Source organism: Danio rerio, chromosome 9 (assembly GCF_049306965.1).
Source record: "Danio rerio strain Tuebingen ecotype United States chromosome 9, GRCz12tu, whole genome shotgun sequence".
Lineage (NCBI taxonomy): Eukaryota > Metazoa > Chordata > Actinopteri > Cypriniformes > Danionidae > Danio > Danio rerio.
The window spans coordinates 51763107-51786099 of NC_133184.1; the positions used below are offsets into that span (position 1 = coordinate 51763107).

At 38.1% G+C, this 22993-nt stretch overlaps 2 protein-coding genes across 3 annotated transcripts in view; both read right to left on the reverse strand.

The window, feature by feature from the left end:
• The window catches only part of ttc21b (tetratricopeptide repeat domain 21B), a 63948-nt gene extending 42459 nt beyond the window's left edge, over positions 1-21489 (reverse strand). The window contains 7 exon segments of the mRNA NM_001128258.1: positions 9472-9556; positions 12333-12490; positions 13303-13425; positions 17733-17899; positions 18025-18135; positions 18228-18357; positions 21313-21489. Of these exon segments, the coding sequence (NP_001121730.1) occupies positions 9472-9556; positions 12333-12490; positions 13303-13425; positions 17733-17899; positions 18025-18135; positions 18228-18357; positions 21313-21348 (810 nt within the window). The 5' untranslated portion in view covers positions 21349-21489.
• On the reverse strand, positions 696-7932 carry LOC141376220 (uncharacterized). Of its 2 annotated transcripts, none has more exons than XR_012385657.1 (2): positions 1218-7932; positions 696-741 (listed from the first exon to the last, which is right to left on the reverse strand). XR_012385657.1 is itself a non-coding variant. In XM_073913231.1 (2 exons), exon 2 carries the CDS (start codon positions 7202-7204, stop codon positions 1454-1456), a length of 5751 nt encoding a protein of 1916 aa, XP_073769332.1. In that variant the 5' UTR covers positions 7205-7377; positions 7854-7932; the 3' UTR covers positions 696-1453. The 2 variants fall into 2 exon arrangements, 1 of the variants encoding a protein (XP_073769332.1); XM_073913231.1 differs by having other exon boundaries at positions 696-7377; positions 7854-7932.
• Positions 21490-22993: the final 1504 nt, after the last annotated feature.

Here is a 22993-nt window from a genome sequence, read left to right on the forward strand (position 1 = left end):
TGTGGAGCAAACATTAATCAGATTCACTCTAGAAACTGCATCCATGTTAGCACGTCACATTTAAAGTGGTAATTTCACAGTGGGAATACACAGTTTCGAAGATTCGTTCTCGCCACCTACAATGCAATTCGGTCAGGTATACATCCATGCTAAAATATCAAGGTGAAAGTGATCATAGCTTGCGTAGAATAGACGCAGCTCCCAACCCAACTTTAGGAAAAAATTAGATAGGAGTCTCGCATTAATGCAGCAAGTTATTCAATATATATATATATATATACTGAATATATTTTAAAATGTATTCATATGATATTTTTTCAGAAAACATACCGGTAAGTAAATAATGATAGAATTTTAGTTTGAACTATCCCTTTGAAAAAGTGCTCATTCAAAAAATCTTAATTAGCCCAGACCTCTAAAAGCCAGCATCTAGAAAACATATGATTAACAAAAAACATGACTTATAAACCAAAAATATACTGACTTTTTTTACATTAACAAATAAAATGTTGAATCTACATTTGTGAGCTGTCACACATTTGTGTCCACCTTATACTAAATCAATTTCGAGACTATTTATCTGTTTTTTATTAATTACTTTTATTAATTATTGTTGAGAAGTATTCAACTAAGTTGCCAGTTTAAAGGTGATGATCACTGTGGTGCATCGATTAGAATGCATGAGACGGGATAATTAAATTATGTTGCTTTATTCCACAATGGTGAATAGAGATGTGGTTTCTACAAAAAAGGAATAACAATAAACAATATTAAATCAAAGTTACATTTGTAATACAACATTAAACATAGTACAGTTGGATCAAAATATAATACAGGCAAGTAGTTAGGCGCAAATGGATAATTGTATTAAGATACTGACAGCAGCATAATATGAAGTCCAAATTGCTGCTAACTGGGTGTTTGACACAAACTGGGTCACATGTTGCATAAAATATAGACAAAGGCTGCAATAATCATACATACTGACTAACATAATATAAACAGGTTGAAATCGAACGATATACACACAGCTGGTCACTTATTAACTTCAATAACGACGTGAGTATCAAATTAGCGTCAGCTAATTATTGCTGCGTCATCTCAAATCACGGCGATCACAGAACATCGAATTAATGCTGATAAACAGCATAAAAACTCTTCTAACATACTCCTTAAGTTTCAGTAAACATACAGCACGTGAACATTTATGTACTCACGGTTTAAAACACGCACAAATCCACCAAACTACGCTGATTAGCAACACACAACTTCTCTGCCCGTGGCTTCACTCCGACTGCATTGTTCTCTCGTGTGCTCGCGTGCACGTCTTTGTAAGGCACATAGGATAAGTAGTCCAATAGCGACCTCTACAGGACAGGTTGGTGTAATGCTTTATAACAGCCGCCCCCAAATTTGTTGCACAAATTTGCAGTCACTCCAGCAACACTTTTCTCTAATCATCGGACACAGTGGGGAGGCGGATCAGCCTGCTAGTCGGCCTGATGTAGGATCGATCCTTCACTTGAACCTCAGCTGTTCGGATTCTTCCATCAGCTCCTGGGAATACCTTGATGACTCGTCCTATTGGCCATAGTGCTCTGGGCAGTTGAGGGTCCACTATGAGAACTACTGTATCTGGTTGTAAAGGGTTTGTGTCCGTTTGCCATTTTTCTCGAGTTTGCAAGGCAGGTAAGTAATTCTTCAAGAACTGGGACCAGAATCGGTCAGCAAGGACTTGACAGGATCTCCAGCGCCGTCGACTGAGTGCTGCTGAGTCATGGTAAAGTATTTGTGGCAAAGAAGGGTCTAGCCGCCCCATGAGAAGGAGATTTGGGGTTACTGGGTCTGGGTCAGCCACATCAGAAGAGAGGTAACCTAACGGCTTGGAATTCAAGATTCCTTCAATTTCAATCAAGATGGTGTTAAGCATCTCTTCTGTCACAGACTGAGCATTGAGTGTGGCATATAATGCTGTCTTTATGGATCTGATTTCCCTTTCCCAGGAACCTCCAAAGTGCGGAGCACTAGGGGGGTTAAATATGAACTTGATCTGATGCTCTGCCAGGAGTGTTTGAAGGGAAGGGTGCATGTCTTTGAAGGAATCACTGAGTTCTCGCTCGCCTCCTTTAAAATTAGTGCCTTGGTCAGACAGTACTTCAGCGGGCTTGCCTCTGCGAGAAATAAACCTTCTTAAAGACATCAGGAATGAATCTGTGTCGAGACTGGTTAAGACTTCGATGTGCACTGCCCTTGTCGTCAAGCATTTAAATAGGATCCCCCATCTCTTTTCATTACGGCGGCCTATTTTTACAAGAAAGGGCCCAAAGCAGTCCATTCCAGTTGAAAAGAAGGGGGGACTGTGGAGGCGCAGGCGTGCAGGAGGCAAGTCTGCCATGCGAGGAACCACTGGCTGAGCTCTCCATTTTTGACATTCCACACAGCCACGTTGCTCCTTTCGAACTGCCTCGCGGCCACGCAGTATCCAGTACTTGCGTCTTAACTCCCCAAACAGTCTTTCCGAGCCAGGGTGCTTTAGGTTACTGTCAACATGTCTGATGAGCATCTTACTCACTGGGTGCTTTGGATCTAATACAACTGGATGAGCAGTTTCTAGTTCCAACTGGTTGCATCTGCGTAGTCTGCCACCAACGCGAATGATGTTCATCTCTTCATCAAGTTCAGGTGCTAACATAGCTAGGCGACTTGATGATGGCACTGGTTTACCAGCAGTAAGAGACTGAGTCTCCTCCGGGAAACTCTCTTTCTGGGCAGCTCTGAGAATCTCTAATTCTGCCATCTGGTAGTTTTCTGCGGTAGGGCCTGGAGAGTCAGATGGGGCCGCCCCATGTAGATACTGTGCAGTTGCTTTCAACAAGTCATTAAAGCAGTGAAAATCTTTGGGGTCAGGATAACCAGGGTTAAGTGTGTTTGTAGCAATATTTAAGCAGGAAGCAGGTTTACGTAACTCTTCTGAATCTTCCTCTTTGGGACCGACTGGGATATTAGGCCAGTATTTGGGTGAAAGCCACAGAAAGGGAGGTCCCTTGACCCATCGATTCTCACCTGTCAGTTCCAACAGAGTTTTCCCCCTTGTGATGTCATCAGCTGGGTTATTTAGAGAGTCAACATAGTGCCAGTTTGTGCTATCAGTTAGATCCTGAATTTCGGCGACTCTTGTCCCGACAAATACCTTGAACCGGCAGGAATCAGAGTGAATCCAAGTAAGGACTGTGGTTGAGTCGGTCCATAGTGTGATTCGTTCAATGTTTAGGGTCAGTTCTCTTTGTAGCAGATGTGCAAGTTGGGCGCCAGTGAGGGCGGCACACAGCTCCAGCCTTGGCACTGATAGCTGCTTTTTAGGAGCTACTCGTGATCTTGAAGTAATGAAGGCTACTTCTACTTGACCATGTGGATCTTCAGTGCGCAGGTATCCAACACACCCATAAGCCCGTTCTGACGCATCACAGAAGATATGCACTTCTCTTGTACAACTGGGGTGGTCTAGGTGAGGTTTTGTGTAACATCGGGGCAAGCTCAGTTTCTCCAGATGAGGCAGTTCACTCTCCCATGCTAACCAAGCTTCCAGTATGTCATTAGGGAGTAACGGATCATCCCATTCTCTCTGTTTATTCCATAACATCTGCACAAGGATTTTGGCTCTTGTGGTGAATGGAATTATGAGTCCAATTGGGTCATATTGGCTGGCCAACACTCTATAAATGTTCCTCATAGTTGTGGGGCTTGCTTCCCTCAAGTGGGATTGGTATATTAGTGTGTCAGATTTACACCTCCAACGTAGTCCCAAGGCAGGTTCCTGCGGGTCCATTTGGCTCTGATTAAGCCATTGCTCACTATCCTGGGAGAGTATTGCTGGAGGAAGGTGTCTTATGACCTCTGGGACATTGCTTGTCCATTGCCTTAACTCAAAACCGCCACCATTGAGTAGTTCTCTCAATTTGTTAACCAATGCTTTGGCTTTTTCTGGTGAAGGGAAGCTTTGGAGCCAATTGTCCACATAAAAGTGCCTCTCAACTGCGTCACGAACCTCATCACCTTCCTGACTGTGGTCAGTAACGTGCCTTTGAAGTGCATATGTGGCACAGCATGGGGAACAGGTTGTCCCAAAGGGTAAGACCTGCCATTCATAAACGCTAGGTGGGCTTTCTTTGCTCAGGTCACGCCATAGGAACCGTAAGAGAGGTCTGTCCTCAGGGAGGAGTCGTACCTGATGGAACATTCCTCTTATGTCGCTGCTGATGGCTGTGGCATGTTCCCTGAATCTCAACAAGACACCCAATAATGAAGAGCTCAGATTGGGGCCAGGCAGCAGCAGTTCGTTCAGATTATGTCCTTGATGTGTAAAGGAACAGTTGAACACAATTCTAGCCTTCTCATTGTGGGTCACCATGTGATGTGGTATGAACCATGACTCACTAGAGGACTTCCACACGTCTTGGCTTACTCTTTCAACATATCCTAAGTTTTCAAGTTTTAGAATTTCTGCATTGTACGCTGTGGCGTGATCTGGGTCTTTGAGCAGGCGCTTCTCTGTATTGCGAAGATTGGCAAGGACAGAAGTTGGTGGGGCAAACAAGGTTGGCATAGACTGCACTCTTAGCAAGGGTGTGGCATATCTCTGTACTCCATCTACGTTCACTCTAACAGTCTTGGTCTGCAGGAGATCCATAGCTGCCTGATCCTGCCGAGATCTTGTAACTACCTTCTCATTTCTGTATGGCAAGACATCAAGCTTCCAAAGATTTTCCACATGATTATGCAGCTCGGCTGATGGCGAGAGTGTAGATGTGAACAAGCATGACTGGGATCCATTCTGTAATGGCAAGTACTTAGTAGGGCCTTGAAGTGTCCAGCCAAGTCTTGTCTTAACAGCAGCTGGTCCCCCTGGAGGTCCCAATCTTGCAGGTTGAATTGGAGTTATCAGATGTGGGAAATCTGAACCGATGAGAAGGAGAGGTTTGGCACCTTTTATGTCTGGTAGAGGCAACTTTCGCAGGTGTCTATATTTACACTGCAGTCGTTCAATCGGGTATGTGTGTTCTGCTAGACCTAGCTGATCAGCAGTGAAGGCCCTTATTATCTTATAGACTCTCTCAGGTTGGCTGGCGGGTGAGATGGTGAAGGAAACAGATGAGCCTTGTATCACCCGGAGGTCTTGTCGTACTGTTCTAAGGGTAAGGCTCTCAGATTGCCCTTGTAATTTTAGCTTCTGTGCTGCTTCTTGAAGGAGAATGGTTCGTTCTGATCCATCGTCTAAGACAGCGTATGTTTCCAGTGTATGACTGCCATTACGCAGGAGCACTTTACTGACTTTAAGGAGGACTTGACTGCACCCAGCTTTCCTATCAAGATACAGGATATCAGAGGAAGAGTTAACCAGTCCGCAAGTTGTTTCATCCCTGTGTTTCTCCTCCTTACACAGTTCTCCTGGTTGGGTATTTATTTCGTGAAGCGCAGTCAGATGCTTGCCTTTACAGTTACTGCATTGTGCTCTTAGACGACACTGGGCTGCTTGGTGACCTCGACCGCATCTCCAGCAACGCCGGTTGTTTATGACCCATTGCTTCTGCTGCTGTCTGGTAAGCTGAGAGAAGTTGGAACAATCATCTAGATTGTGCAGGTTATTACAGCAGTAAGGACAGTATACTCTGACCTTTTCAGGCCACTGTGAAGGGGACTTTGTTGCAGAAGGTGCTTCAGTCAAGGTAGTTTGTGTAGAGCCTAATAAAACATTCATTGACTTGCTTCGTGTTTTACCATCTCTCTTTGGCTCTCTTTGCCTTTTAGCAGCCTCTCTGCCAGTCTCTATGCGGTCAAGCATATCACCACCTTCTTGGATCTGCAGCTCATACTCCAACCACTCTGAGAAGTCCATAAGGGAGGGAACTCCTTTCCTTTGGGGGTGAAAATATCGCCTAAAGTTGGCCCTAAACTCCTGTGGTAATTTGCTGCTTAGCCTGGCCACGTGTGACCCACACTGAAGTTCAACACGTCCTTCCTGCTCAAGTTGTTCAAGCATTCCGACCAGAGCTCTAACCCTCAGTGCGAATTTACGAAATCCCACAGAGTCTCCTGATCGGATAGTTGGCCCATCCATTAGCTCTGCTATTCTCCTCAGCGCCAGTTGGTGAGGTTGTCCATAGTGCTGAATGAGTGAGGCCATAGTATCTGAGTAGGGGAAAAACGAGTTACTATACGAGTCAGCTATTAGGAGTGGCTCTTCAAATTTGAGATGGTCCACCAGAATTTGATATTTGAATCTCTCTGTAGCGTCAGGTGGGAGAATGTTCTCCAGGGATATCCGAAGCCTAGCAAACTCTCTGGGATCATCACAAGTGAAGTCTGGAATGGAAGGTTTGGGACCCCTATATGATCTCTCTTGTCTACGGGGTTGTTGGTCAGTAAATTTATAGTCTCTTGGTGGGGGCAATGGGGGAGCTGCTGTATTACTATAGTCTGACCAAGACTCTGACTCATCTGGGTCATCGTTTGGCTGGTAATAATTTGGTGTAGATGGGGGAGATGACCGTTTTAGTTCTAGTTCATGAATTCGCTCTTTCAGCTCTTCCATAAAATCTGAGATATCTGGATTGGGCTGTTTAGGCCGTTCATGTAATGTCACAGGGGGAGGGGGTGGTGGCCATTCCTCTTCAGTTTCCTCAATAACGGACTGCTGACCAAGCCTTTTTGCTACATTGTTGGGAGTCTTTATCATGGCACTGTGAGCAGGCACTGCTACTGATTGTGAAAGAGGATGAGGTGGCAAAACAGGTGACAAAACAGCATTCTGGTTTATACGCTGCTGCATTTCTATCATGGTCGAGTGTAACTTCCTATTATCCTCCTGCAACTGTTGAATAACTTCTAGCACCGATGGGTTATAATGTGATGGTGCAGGAGTGCTCTCATAAAGGGGAACCTGACTTGAGACCAAATTCCTTTCTTCCATCCCTCCTGTGCTCCAGTTACGGGTAGTGGGATACTTTGGGAGAGGTGTCATCTCGGCAGATCTCTCCATATAACTCCCTCTGTCCATCATACTAGCAGGATGTTGCCTTGGCTGTTCACGTTCTACTAGTCTTGGAAGGTCAACTTCATACTGCTCTAACCAGGCTGGGGGACGTCTGGAGCGGCTTGAGCGAACATCATCTGGTCTAATGGGTCTATCTGATGGAGCACGGGCCATATTATCCACAGTAATCACCAACTCCGGCTCGAAGGACCAATTTTGTTGAGAAGTATTCAACTAAGTTGCCAGTTTAAAGGTGATGATCACTGTGGTGCATCGATTAGAATGCATGAGACGGGATAATTAAATTATGTTGCTTTATTCCACAATGGTGAATAGAGATGTGGTTTCTACAAAAAAGGAATAACAATAAACAATATTAAATCAAAGTTACATTTGTAATACAACATTAAACATAGTACAGTTGGATCAAAATATAATACAGGCAAGTAGTTAGGCGCAAATGGATAATTGTATTAAGATACTGACAGCAGCATAATATGAAGTCCAAATTGCTGCTAACTGGGTGTTTGACACAAACTGGGTCACATGTTGCATAAAATATAGACAAAGGCTGCAATAATCATACATACTGACTAACATAATATAAACAGGTTGAAATCGAACGATATACACACAGCTGGTCACTTATTAACTTCAATAACGACGTGAGTATCAAATTAGCGTCAGCTAATTATTGCTGCGTCATCTCAAATCACGGCGATCACAGAACATCGAATTAATGCTGATAAACAGCATAAAAACTCTTCTAACATACTCCTTAAGTTTCAGTAAACATACAGCACGTGAACATTTATGTACTCACGGTTTAAAACACGCACAAATCCACCAAACTACGCTGATTAGCAACACACAACTTCTCTGCCCGTGGCTTCACTCCGACTGCATTGTTCTCTCGTGTGCTCGCGTGCACGTCTTTGTAAGGCACATAGGATAAGTAGTCCAATAGCGACCTCTACAGGACAGGTTGGTGTAATGCTTTATAACAATTATATTATTATATTTATAAATCCATTAATTCATTCATTTTCTTTCGGTTTAGTCTCTATTTCAGAGGTCACCACAGCAGAATGAACCGCCAACTATTCCAGCATATGTTTTACCCAGCGGATGCCCTTCCATCCGCACCCAGTACTGGGAAACATCCATACACACTCATTCACACCCACACTCATAAACTACAGCAATATCATTGATTTATTTTCTTTTCGGCTTAGTCCCTTTATTAGGGGGTCGCCACAGCGGAATGAACCACCAACTTATCCAGCAAATGTTTTACACAGCAGATGCCCTTCCAGCTGCAAACCATCACTGGAAAACATCAATACAAACTCATTCACACACATACACTATGGCCAATTTAGCTTACCAAATTCACCCATACCACATGTCTTTGGACTTGTGGAGGAAACCGGAGCACATGGAGGGAACCCACTCCAACACAGGGAGAACATGCAAACTCCTCAAAGAAATATCAACTGACCCAGCCAGGACTTTAACCAGCGATCTTCTTTCTGTGAAGCCACAGTGCTAACCACTGAGCCACTGTGCCGCCTTCATTGATTCTGTATTATAAATTCTTATTTATTAATTTAGTCAGTCAAATATGGCTGTTTATTTTATGCATACATTGTAAAATAAAACATTTTGCTAAGATTTTTAGCTGAATCAAATTACCTTTTTAAGTCAACTCAACCTGCATCAAACAAGCTGACTAAAAATATTAAGTTAAACTTTCTGTAACTTTAAACATAATAGATGAAACCTGATTAACTTTCTAAAATACAAAAACACAAAATAAAAATATAGGTAACACTTTACAATAAGGTTCATTAGTTAATGCATTTACTAACATGAACTAATCATAAACAACACATGTACAGCATTTATTAATCATAATTGAACATTTACTAATGCATTATTAACATCCAAGTCCATGCTTGGTAACATTAATTAATGCACCATGAGTTAACATGAACTAACAATGAACAACTGTATTTTCATTAACTAACGTTAACTAACATGAACAAATACAGTAGTAAATGCATTGTTCATTGTTTGTTCATGTTAATAAATGCATTAATTAACATTAATTAATGAACCTTATTGTAAAGTATGACCAAAATATATGTTGTCTTACATGTTTTACAGTGTAGTCATTATATACCTTAGTATCTCTTCTGAGCAGTGTAAGACTTATGCAAAAGTTGTACTATAATAAACACACAGGAACAAAATATAATGCAATGCTCTGGTAACATCGTTTAAACAATCCAAGAAATAAATATTTGTGAACCATAGTAAGTCTTTCTGATATATCAAATGATGTAAGAAACAATCAAATACACAATTCATAACAAATTAGTGAATAGTCGTTTATAACAATTAGTAATAAACGAGGATGTATGTTTGTAATGTCATACCTCAGAGATGTCTCCATCCCGGCAGAGAGCGTGCAGGGCCTGCATCCTCAGAGCCTCCAGGTTATTTTTCTCCCGCTGGAGAAGCCTGAAGTTTTGACATGATGAAAGGACCAGGAAATTAAGACTAAAGACTGTTTGTGTGTAGAACAGATGTTGTGAGACTTGCATTCATGCAACTTGCAATTGTAATTGTATAATAAATATTGAATATCCACAATCAGCATGACTTTATTCTGTGATAAACACCACGTTATTAAACATCTTTCTTGTCTGTTTGAGGGGAACTTTCGAGTAACTGACACACAACATCTGCCCTATTCAGACCGATGTTCCTGTCATCTGACGACCATACATTTTACCATGACTGTCAGAATCGGTTGAATGCAGTTTAGTTTAGATTATAAACAAGAAAAAAAATCTTAGTCATATTTAGAACAATAATCATTTAATTACATATTTAAAGACAAAATATTAATTATTGTCATTTTTAGTATTTTGCTAATGTCCTTCAAACCATTCATTTTTTTATCGTCTATTATTCTTCAAATTTGTATTAATTTGTGTGTGTGTCTGTGTGTGTGTATACATATATACTTTTATGGAAACAATTGTCAACGGAATGCTGAAATAATGACATTTATTCATATAACATATAATTTCATTATTTACCCCTCTTTTTTAAGGTTATTTAAAATATTAAAGTAAACACTTTATTTGCAGTTAATGTGATTTCTGTAAATTATCAAATTTATTTAATACAGACACACAAACTGGACATTTCATCTTAGTAATTTTATTACGTTTAGGAATAGTTATTGCCATCTTAATGCCTATAAATGAAAATAATATAATATTAATTACCCTATGTTAATTTGGTCAAACACATCATTTGACTACTTTACTACGGTTTGTACTGTATTACATTTCTTCCATTAAACATTTAGAAAGGTGATTTGTTGTAATTTTGCTCAAACTGTGTGACAAAATGTCACTCATTTAAACCATTTTAAAACTTTTGCTTGTTTCTTTGATTATGTATTACCACATTAGCAACTTATGGCTATTTCACTGTGAAATTAATGTAGTCAAGCACAAAATTATTCAGACTCCTGGCAAATTCTGACTTTGTTACTTAAAAAAATATTTTACTTAAACAAATGTTTTTTTGTTTTTTTTTTCCACAATGATGCTTTTTGTACATTAACTTATGACCTTTTAGGAGAAGCCTGTGTCATTTCATGTAAATCAAAAATTGTTAGTTGAATAAAAATAACTTTACGTCAGAATTTGCCAGTGGTGTGAATAAATTCGAGCTTGACTATAAATGAAAAAAAAAAAAACATACTAATAACTTCCTTATACAATAAGAGAAATAAATAAAGAATTTTATGAAAAAATGTACATTAAATATTACTATTCCGTTGAATGCAGTTGAAGTCAAAATGATTCGCTTATCACTTACCAAATGATATTTAACAGAGCAAGGATTTTTTCACAGTATTTCCTATAATATTTTTTGTTTTTCTGGAGAAAGTCTTACTTGTTTTATTTCGGCTAGAATAAAAGATTATATATATATATATATATATATATATATATATATATATATATATATATATATATATATATATATATATATATATATATATATTTTTTTTTTTTTTTTTTTTTTTTTTTTCCCCGATTGTCTACAGAACAGACCATCGTTATACAATGACTGGCCTAATTAACCTACTTAGGCCTTTAAATGTCACTTTAAGCTGTATAGAAGTGTCTTGAAAAATATCTAATAAAATGTTATTTACTGTCATCATGGCAAAGATAAAATAAATCAGTTATTAGATATGAATTATTAAAACTATTATGTTTAGAAATGGGTTAAAAAAAATCTTCTTTCCATTAAACAAAAAATGAGGGGGAAAAATATACAGAGGGCTAATAATTTAGCAGGGCTAATAATTCTGACTCCAACTGTATATGTTAAATAACCTAAAATTTGTCCCAGGGATTTCCATTTTAGAGCAACCACATACTTTAAAGTGGCTTTAAAATAAAAATCACAGCTCTACCTGAGAGAACCGGTTTTCACACGAACCCTTTGAGGTCCTGCTGCGTAGTTCATACAGCTCTCAGTGTGCAATCTAAAAGGGCCTTTTCATTCTGTCTGTCATTGGCCCTCATCCAACAGAGAATGAGAAACAATGACTCGCTCTCTGTACAGATCCATGGAATCACATCTAACTTCCATTTGCACTTGAATGTGGTTCACCTTTTTGTATTTTAGCCTATTTAAAATTTAAAGTCAGAATTATTAGCCCTCCTCAATATTTTTCCCCAATTTCTGTTTAAAGAATATTTTTTCACACATTTCTAAACATAATAGTTTTAATAACTCATTTCTAATAACTGATTTATTTTATCTTTGCCATAATGACAGCACATAACGTTTGATTAAATATTTTTCAAGATACTAGTATTCAGCTTAATGTGACATTTAAAGGCTTAACTAGGTTAATTAGGCAAGTTAGGGTAATTAGGTAAAACATTGTAATACAGTGGTTTGTTCTGTAGACAATCGAAAAAAATATATAACTTAAAGGGCTAATAATATTGACCTTAAAATGGTTTTTAAAAAATTTTAAATTGCTTTTATTCTAGCCGAAATGAAACAAATACGACTTACTCTAGAAGAAAAAAATATTATAGGAAATACTGTGAAAAATTCCTTGTTCTGTTTAACATCATTTGGGAATTGTTTGAAAAAGAAAAAAATAATAACTTTGACTTCAACTGTATGTATTTAAAAGCCACAAGGATTGATTGGAGCATTAAAACCTGCAATGTTGTGAATGGAGTTTTACCTCTGAGCTGCATCCACAGTTTGTTCCCAGTCCTGCAGAGTCAACAGCAGCTTCATCTTCTTCACCAGAGCCGGTAGAAAGGACGGGTAACTCACAATCACCTGGTTAATGGTGTCTAAAGCACCAGAATAATTCTGGCGATATTCATAATAATGAACCTGGTAAAAAGACACACGCTCAATAAAATAAATCACGATGAAGTTTATCATTAACTATTTGTAACCTTTTGATTTTATTTAATTTGTCAGTTTTTAAGTGTTGTTGTCAGATTCCTTAGAATCAATGTAAATCTGTTAGAATTGAATAGTATTAGATTAGGTAAAAGATATGAATATGGTATACAGTAAATATATCTAGCTGTAGAAAAAGCCAGATCCAGATTAGTTCAATTCTTTGAGATCAGTTTACTTGAATGCAAAAGCAAAATTGATGCAGCTCCATACTCAACACAAAACGCATATTAATAAATAGCATTTAAAACACATTGGATTCATTAATATTATTACATAAATCTTGTTCTTGTTTGTTTATTTATGTCAAACTAACAAATGGCGATCACATAAAGTATAGTAGTTCTATTGTGTTAAACAAATTTAATGCAAATGGATGGGATTTTTTATGCAATCAGAATACATTAATCTTATTTGTTAGGTCTAAATATTTTTTGATTGCAATTAATAAATTAATAAACAATGTATTGGATTCATCTGTATAGCATTAGGAAATAAATAAAGATAAAATGTTTTGTACTAGATTTTTTATTGTTTTTTTATTGTAAAATAAATTAAAATTTAAAAAAGCAGTGTTTATTCATTTATTTTGTTTTGTTTTGTATTTATTTTTTATTTTTTGCATAAAAATTAGACACACAAAGAGTTTGAAAATATAAATCATACACATGAACACTTTTAAGTGAACATCAATTGGGACATCTTTGTATCTTCATTGGTGAATTGTAAAACTAAATTACCTTCCCCATCAGAGCAAAAATGTCACTTTTCTCCTTCAAGGCTTCGTCAAAGTATTTCCCGGACTTCTTTGCATAAGCATCTTTATTAGATCGCAGGTCAATCCAGCCTTTTAGCACAATTCCCTACAAAACAATGTTTGAGTAAATGTTAACTATGGTGAGTGTCAAATAAACAGCAAAACAAATGGGAATCCTGAGTGTTATTGTAATAATGTTGAAACTAGGACTAGGTATATGGCAAAAATAAAATCTTGATAATTATTTTCTATATTAAATGATAGCAATATACATTTTGATATAAGTTGTTAAAGCTTCCAGATTTAAAAGATTACCCCAACAATGACTGAAGCCACAAAAATTTGAGAGTCAGAATGACAGAATTTAAATTTTTGGGTGAACTATCCCTTTACAGGCATCTTTCATTATAAATTATATTGTTTAATTCATTTTAAAACTCATAATGTAATAATTTTGTATCATTATGACTGAACAACTGAAATCACACCTAAAACGAATCTCAAATTTCTGTCCAGCTAGTTAACATTAGTGATGGGTCGTTAATGAACGATTTGTTCATTTTGAACGAATCTTCAATATGACTCAGGAACTACGAGTCCTCTCAGGGAGTGTGCACATTTGTGCAGGTGGTATCGTTCATTTCAAATCTTTTGATTCGTTCATCGCGGAAAGGCAGAAGCCAATCATATGGGTTTAGAGCCGGAAAAAGAATGGATCCGTTCATCTCTCGAGTCCTCTATCGGGTCTGAGTCACTCGTTCATCACGGGCCAATCATATGCATTTAGAGCCAAAAAAAGAATTGAACCGTTCATCTCTCGAGTCCTCTATCGGATCTGAGTCATTCGTTCATCACGGGCCAATCATATGCGTTTAGAGCCGGAAAAAGAATGGATCCGTTCATCTCTCGAGTCCTCTATCGGATCTGAGTCATTCGTTCATCACGGGCCAATCATATGCGTTTAGAGCCAAAAAAAGAATTGAACCGTTCATCTCTCGAGTCCTCTATCGGATCTGAGTCATTCGTTCATCACGGGCCAATCATATGCGTTTAGAGCCGGAAAAAGAATGCATCCGTTCATCTCTCGAGTCCTCTATCGGATCTGAGTCATTCGTTCATCACGGGCCAATCATATGCGTTTAGACCCGGAAAAAGAATGCATCCGTTCATCTCTCGAGTCCTCTATCGGATCTGAGTCATTCGTTCATCACGGGCCAATCATATGCGTTTAGAGCCAAAAAAAGAATTGAACCGTTCATCTCTCGAGTCCTCTATCGGATCTGAGTCATTCGTTCATCACGGGCCAATCATATGCGTTTAGAGCCAAAAAAAGAATTGAACCGTTCATCTCTCGAGTCCTCTATCGGATCGGAGTCATTCGTTCATCACGGGCCAATCATATGCGTTTAGAGCCGGAAAAAGAATGGATCCGTTCATCTCTCGAGTCCTCTATCGGATCTGAGTCATTCGTTCATCACGGGCCAATCATATGCGTTTAGACCCGGAAAAAGAATGCATCCGTTCATCTCTCGAGTCCTCTATCGGATCTGAGTCATTCGTTCATCACGGGCCAATCATATGCGTTTAGAGCCAAAAAAAGAATTGAACCGTTCATCTCTCGAGTCCTCTATCGGATCGGAGTCATTCGTTCATCACGGGCCAATCATATGCGTTTAGAGCCGGAAAAAGAATGGATCCGTTCATCTCTCGAGTCCTCTATCGGATCTGAGTCATTCGTTCATCACGGGCCAATCATATGCGTTTAGACCCGGAAAAAGAATGCATCCGTTCATCTCTCGAGTCCTCTATCGGATCTGAGTCATTCGTTCATCACGGGCCAATCATATGCGTTTAGAGCCGGAAAAAGAATGCATCCGTTCATCTCTCGAGTCCTCTATCGGATCTGAGTCATTCGTTCATCACGGGCCAATCATATGCGTTTAGAGCCGGAAAAAGAATGGATCCGTTCATCTCTCGAGTCCTCTATCGGATCTGAGTCATTCGTTCATCACGGGCCAATCATATGCGTTTAGAGCCAAAAAAAGAATTGAACCGTTCATCTCTCGAGTCCTCTATCGGATCTGAGTCATTCGTTCATCACGGGCCAATCATATGCGTTTAGAGCCGGAAAAAGAATGCATCCGTTCATCTCTCGAGTCCTCTATCGGATCTGAGTCATTCGTTCATCACGGGCCAATCATATGCGTTTAGACCCGGAAAAAGAATGCATCCGTTCATCTCTCGAGTCCTCTATCGGATCTGAGTCATTCGTTCATCACGGGCCAATCATATGCGTTTAGAGCCAAAAAAAGAATTGAACCGTTCATCTCTCGAGTCCTCTATCGGATCTGAGTCATTCGTTCATCACGGGCCAATCATATGCGTTTAGAGCCAAAAAAAGAATTGAACCGTTCATCTCTCGAGTCCTCTATCGGATCGGAGTCATTCGTTCATCACGGGCCAATCATATGCGTTTAGAGCCGGAAAAAGAATGGATCCGTTCATCTCTCGAGTCCTCTATCGGATCTGAGTCATTCGTTCATCACGGGCCAATCATATGCGTTTAGACCCGGAAAAAGAATGCATCCGTTCATCTCTCGAGTCCTCTATCGGATCTGAGTCATTCGTTCATCACGGGCCAATCATATGCGTTTAGAGCCAAAAAAAGAATTGAACCGTTCATCTCTCGAGTCCTCTATCGGATCGGAGTCATTCGTTCATCACGGGCCAATCATATGCGTTTAGAGCCGGAAAAAGAATGGATCCGTTCATCTCTCGAGTCCTCTATCGGATCTGAGTCATTCGTTCATCACGGGCCAATCATATGCGTTTAGACCCGGAAAAAGAATGCATCCGTTCATCTCTCGAGTCCTCTATCGGATCTGAGTCATTCGTTCATCACGGGCCAATCATATGCGTTTAGAGCCGGAAAAAGAATGCATCCGTTCATCTCTCGAGTCCTCTATCGGATCTGAGTCATTCGTTCATCACGGGCCAATCATATGCGTTTAGACCCGGAAAAAGAATGCATCCGTTCATCTCTCGAGTCCTCTATCGGATCTGAGTCATTCGTTCATCACGGGCCAATCATATGCGTTTAGAGCCAAAAAAAGAATGCATCCGTTCATCTCTCGAGTCCTCTATCGGATCTGAGTCATTCGTTCATCACGGGCCAATCATATGCGTTTAGAGCCAAAAAAAGAATTGAACCGTTCATCTCTCGAGTCCTCTATCGGATCTGAGTCATTCGTTCATCACGGGCCAATCATATGCGTTTAGACCCGGAAAAAGAATGCATCCGTTCATCTCTCGAGTCCTCTATCGGATCTGAGTCATTCGTTCATCATGGGCCAATCATATGCGTTTAGAGCCGGAAAAAGAATGCATCCGTTCATCTCTCGAGTCCTCTATCGGATCTGAGTCATTCGTTCATCACGGGCCAATCATATGCGTTTAGAGCCGGAAAAAGAATGCATCCGTTCATCTCTCGAGTCCTCTATCGGATCTGAGTCATTCGTTCATCATGGGCCAATCATATGCGTTTAGACCCGGAAAAAGAATGCATCCGTTCATCTCTCGAGTCCTCTATCGGATCTGAGTCATTCGTTCATCATGGGCCAATCATATGCGTTTAGAGCCGGAAAAAGAATGCATCCGTTCATCTCTCGAGTCCTCTATCGGATCTGAGTCATTCGTTCATCACGGGCCAATCATATGCGTTTAGAGCCGGAAAAAGAATGGATCCGTTCATCTCTCGAGTCCTCTATCGGATCTGAGTCATTCGTTCATCACGGGCCAATCATATGCGTTTAGACCCGGAAAAAGAATGCATCCGTTCATCTCTCGAGTCCTCTATCGGGTCTGAGTCATTTGTTCCTCATGGGCCAATCATATGTAGAGCCGAAAAAAGAATTGAATTGAAAGATGAACTAATTATCATGGCTCCTATCGGCTCAGACTGTGCACATTGGTTAAGATTATATGTGACTGTCAGTGTAACGTAAACGAATCAGTGACATTTGAAGACATGAAAAGGTGAGCTGAGCAAAGAGACAAAAATACCTTTATAGACAAAAGAGCAGGTAAACATTGAATTATTTTCTTCTTCTTATAGTATTTTATTTATGACTTATTTGTCGTGTGATCATTCTTTTGGGCTAGTTGTAGATGTGTTTATGAAGCAATTCGTAACATTTTAATAATATTTTTGCAAATGGAACCAAATGAACGAAATGACTCAAAAAAAGACTCGTTCATCTCGATAAACGAGACTCAAAGATCCGAGTCAGTAAAATGATCCGAACTTACCATCACTAGTTAATATGTGCCATAGACCATCAATATTCTGGCATGTTGACCAGTCATGTCTCCCTCTAGATAAGTCTAAAACGAGGATGCGTTAGAAAAGCTGACCTCTTTTGAGCCACTGGAGATCTTGATCATTCTGTCCACATACTCTCTTGCTTTGTCATTGCGGCCCAGAAGCCACAGCAGCATGCCCGCGTAATACAGTGCTTTAGGACTCGCCGTTTTCCTCTCCTCCTTCACCCGTCCATCCAGATCCTGTATGATTTCACGATCTGCCAATGAGTTTGGTTTATTATTCATTAGTACTCACATTATAACCTACATACTACAAGACAACTCCTAAGAAAAGGCATCATAATGTGGTATCATTTTTCATAAACAGATGTAAGAGATCTACCAGGGTTTGGGCGTTTCTTGTGGGCATAAACCAGAGCCATGAGCGCACAAAGTGAAACGTCTCTTCTCTCCTTCAGCATCTCCAGCTCCTGAATGGCGTCCAGCACTTGATCTACAACAATAAAATAACAGATGTGAGGAACGTAGACCTTTTCTCAAAATGTCAAATGAAGACAAAGAAAGAAAAGGGTGGGTTTCGCTTACCTTGCATGAGCAACCCATAAGCATGGAGGAATGTAAAGATTGGATCCGGACTGAATTTCCGTTGAGCTTCACTGGAAACATCTACGACATGACTGGAGTACTTTTCCTGGCAGTAGTATAAGATCAGTGCCTGAAACAATTCAACAGGGTTAAATGAAAACCTCAGCTTAATTTACAACAAAGATGAATTAATGATGAAAGGTTTAATGTAGTGCTAGAGACAAAAATAATCGCAAATAATCACATATAAAATAAAAGTTTGTTTTGACATAACATATGTGCGTGTACTGTAAAATGTTTATATAATACAAACATGCATGCATATGTTTAAGAAAATGTTTATGTACTTGAGATATAAAAAAAATACATGTAGTTGATACAAATTATATAGAAATTTAAAAATCTATGTAAAAAAAGTCCTGGCTGGGTCAGTTGGCATTTCTGTGTAGAGTTTGCATGTTCTCCCTGTGTTGGCGTGGGTTTTCTCTGGGTGCTCCGGTTTCCCCAACAGTCCAAACACATGCGCTGTAGGTAAATTGAATAAACTAAATTGTCCGTAGTTTATGTGTGTGAAACAGTGTGTATGGATGTTTCCCAGTACTGGGTTGCAGCTAGAAGGGCATCCGCTGTGTAAAACATATGCTGAATAAGTTAGCGGTTAATTCCGCTGTGGTGACCCCTGATGAATAAAGGAACAAAGCCGAACGAAAATGAATGAATGTTTTGTATAGTTTTGATTTTATGTGTGTTTGTATTACATATACCTAGGGCCAGACGGAATCTGCGGACATGTTTTGCTATTTCTGCTGAGAATTTTGGTAAAAATCTGCAGATTTCTGCTGAATTATTTTGGGAGTATCAGACCTAAAACATTAATATGTGAAATAAAATATAATATCTTTTTAACTTTTATTTAATGTTTAAAATGCAAATCCAATTAGATTCACTTTATTTGGTAAACAAAGCAAGTCTCTAATATAATATATCTACTGAAAATATTACTTTACAAACTGCATTGTACATAAATCAGATGAACATTTTCATATTAGTCAATAATATTACTGTAATTAGTAAAAAACTGAATGAACTTAGATTTACTCAAGTAAATAAACAGAATTAATTATGGGCTAGAAATCTGCGGAATTCTGTGGAAAATCTGCGGAATCCTGCGCGTGCTGATTCCATGTGGGCCTACAAATACCCAATAAAGATATATAAAACATATACTAACACACAAATACACAAACTTTTATTTTGGATGCGATAAATCGCAATTCATCTTTGGCTAGCACTAATTTAAGGTTGATTAAGGTATTTTAATGTTTTAAAAGTAGACAATTTTGCTGCCAAGGCTGGATTTATTTGATCAAAAGTACAGTAAAATTGTATCAATTGTAAATTGTATTATTACAATTTTTAAAGAACTGTATTCTTATTAAATGTATTTTAAAATTAAAAATATTCCCTTGATTTAAAGCAGAATTTTTTAAATAATTCCAATCTTCAGTGTCACATGTTCAATCAGAAATCATTATTATAATATGCTGCTTAACATTATCAGAGGTGAATATTTACATTATATTCCTGTGGAAACTGATTCAATACCTTTTAATAGTACCATTAAAAATTATTAGGTTCTTTTCATCAAGGACACCCTTATTTTTTTTAAATAAATGTTTATTCGTTTCTATAAATTACTGTTTGTTTATTTGTAAAAAAATACATGTTTATTTTTATATAAATCATGCTTTATATTGCGCATTGAAGAGATTATTTGCAAACAAAAATTTAAATGTAAAAAAAACCTATAAAAATTAGGTATCCATTCATCCAAATAAACCATTCTCTGGATCATCTTTACATTGCATTGTTTTGCATTATATGTTTGTCCCTCAATTAAAACTACACAGATTCTATCATAAAACTAAGCATTTAAATGATCTAGATATATAGAATGATAATGAATTAGTGATATGCCATTTATGTATGTTGACTTACATTACAAGCTATCAGAATTTGATCTGTTTTAGGAGGGTAACTTCATTAAAGTATAATGATCTGCTACAAACTGAATATTTTTTATTGGGGTAAAGTTTGTTTGATATTTGCACTCAGGCTTTCACTGTAATAATTTAATTTTAGAAAAGTATTCTTTTTCAATACTAAAAAGTGACATCATATATTAGAAGACGGTGGCTATCAAAGTCTGACATTGTTCACAGTCAATTAAATAGTGCTAATGTTGTATTTTAAGTCATATTACATGCAATTTCAGACACAATAAATTCAAAATAACATGGTAAAAAATACATGGACTGTGTCACAAGTTGTCATTGTTCTAAAATGTGATGTGCAACGAAAGTGCAAATATAAAATTAACTTTACCTCCATCATTTTTCACTATTTTATAACATGAGCTGTTAAAGCTTAATAACATGTCGCAAAAACATATATGAGTTGACAATACAAATATGATGCAAAACATAAACACGTATTTTCACGAAAGGTCCAATAAATCTAACTTCATGCCATAATATATGTATAAAAAGGACACCTATTTGGTTTTATTGAGGTAAAGTTGGTTTTATATTCACACATTCGTTCAGTGTCAGCTCCATACATTGTTTACCGTAGTAACTTACTTTGAATATAGGGTCTGATATCACATGCAAGTGTGACTTTAAAACAACATTAGCACTATTTATTTGACTGTAAACAATGCTGAACTTTGATGGTTGTTGACTGATAATATGATTTTACTATTTAGAACTTTCAATAAATACTTTTCTGAGAATATATTATTAATGAGAAAGACTGAATGTGCGAATATAAAACCAACTTTAACGTTAACGTTACCTCTTTTGGCTATTACTTTACATATCAGGATTAACTGGCTAAATTACTATTTTTACTATCCAGTCAAAATGTCTGTAAATGTCTCTTTGGGAAAATGGTTTAAAGTGCCATTTAATTTATATTTTTATGTTTTCTCTTTATCGTCCAGTACTTCTACAGACCACATTTGCCATCTGCGCTATTAACGGTAACGTTATTCATATTAATATGAGCGCATTAGTTGACTTACAAGCGCGCAGTTCTCGTCGTCCTCAACACTCGCCATACTATACACACTCCTGGAAAACCTGAAAACACACACGACACAAAACGAGGTTTTCTGAAATTATTTATCTCCCTTTTTCGCCATCTTTGATAAGAAGCATCATAGTAACCAAACAAACTCCACTGCTTCCGCTTGGAAACCAGGAAGTGACGAAAGGAGCCCGACTGTAACAGCGACGCAGTTATCCCACCACAGAGGGGCGTTGTTTGCTAGAAAATACGTTTATGAAGCATAAATAAGATTAGTAAACGTTAAAGTTTATTATTATAGAGCGCCACGGTATAGCAAGAAAATCGAACCTCGGCTGGGCCAGTTTGCATTTCTGTGTGGAGTTTGCATGTTCTCCCCTTTTTGGCGTGGGTTTCCTCCGGGTGCTCCAGTTTCCCCCACAGTCTAAAGACGTGCTATAGGGGAATTGGGTAAGCTAAATTGACTGTAGAAAGAGAGAGAGAGAGAGAGTGTGTGTGTATGTGTGTGTGTTTCCCAGTATCGGGTTGCGGCTGGAAGGAAAGGCCATCCGCTTGTGTAAAACATATGCTTTACACAAGCATAAGTTGATGGTTTATTCTGCTGTGGCAACCCCAGATTAATAAAGGGACTAAGCCGATGGAAATGTATGAATATATTATAATTAGACCTATATATTATTGTTATTTATTAGTGTTATAGTGAGTTGAAAAACCCTGATGGAAAAATTTATATTATTAATATATAAAAGATCAAAGCATTTGGTTATTTAGATTATTTAGATTTATTATATTATATTATATTATATTATATTATATTATGATTTATTCAATTATATTATATTTTGATTTATTATATTATATTTTCTATAGGTCAATATTATAATATATTAGAATTATCGGTAGTCATTATTTTAATACTATAATTATTTTAATATTTTGCAACCATATTTTATTAGCTTGTTTCACACACATATAATCACCAGCAGATGGCGTCACACTCCGGCAGATTGACCAGACAGGTGTGACTCTGCATCGACCGCAGGTTTGAACCCTTTTAAATAGGCTAATGACTGCAGTTTAAATACTGCAGAACAGCTTGTTATATGCATTATTCAAGAGCAGATATTTGTTCTAAAATGTGTTTACATTTTTAATGGTAATGGATGTAATTAAATTACATTTTGTGCCCGGCAGTTCCTACTTTAATGGATAGACTGGCAACGTCAAAATACTCAGATGCAGGTGGATTTTAGAGAATCTGTGTTTCAGAAAACAATACTTGCTGTCATTGTATCCCTATAACCATGATCTGATAAGTGTACTATGATAGCTAACATACCTTATCTGAACACATATGTACATATTTGGAAAACATATAAACAACTTCTTTCTGTTTTTGCAATATTTTAAAATGATGCACATGCATTTATTTATTTTTTTTATTTATTTTTTTGATGAAGCCTAAAGATGAACTGTTTATGATTTGCATATACACTCACTGGCCACTTTATTAGGTACATCTTACCAGTACTGGTTTGGAGCCCCTTTTGTCTTCAGAACTGCCTTAATCCTTCATGGCTTAGAGGTACTGGAAATATTCCTCAGAGATTTTGGTCTATATTGACATGACAGCATCACGCAGTTGCTGCAGAATTGTCGGCTGCTCATCCATGATG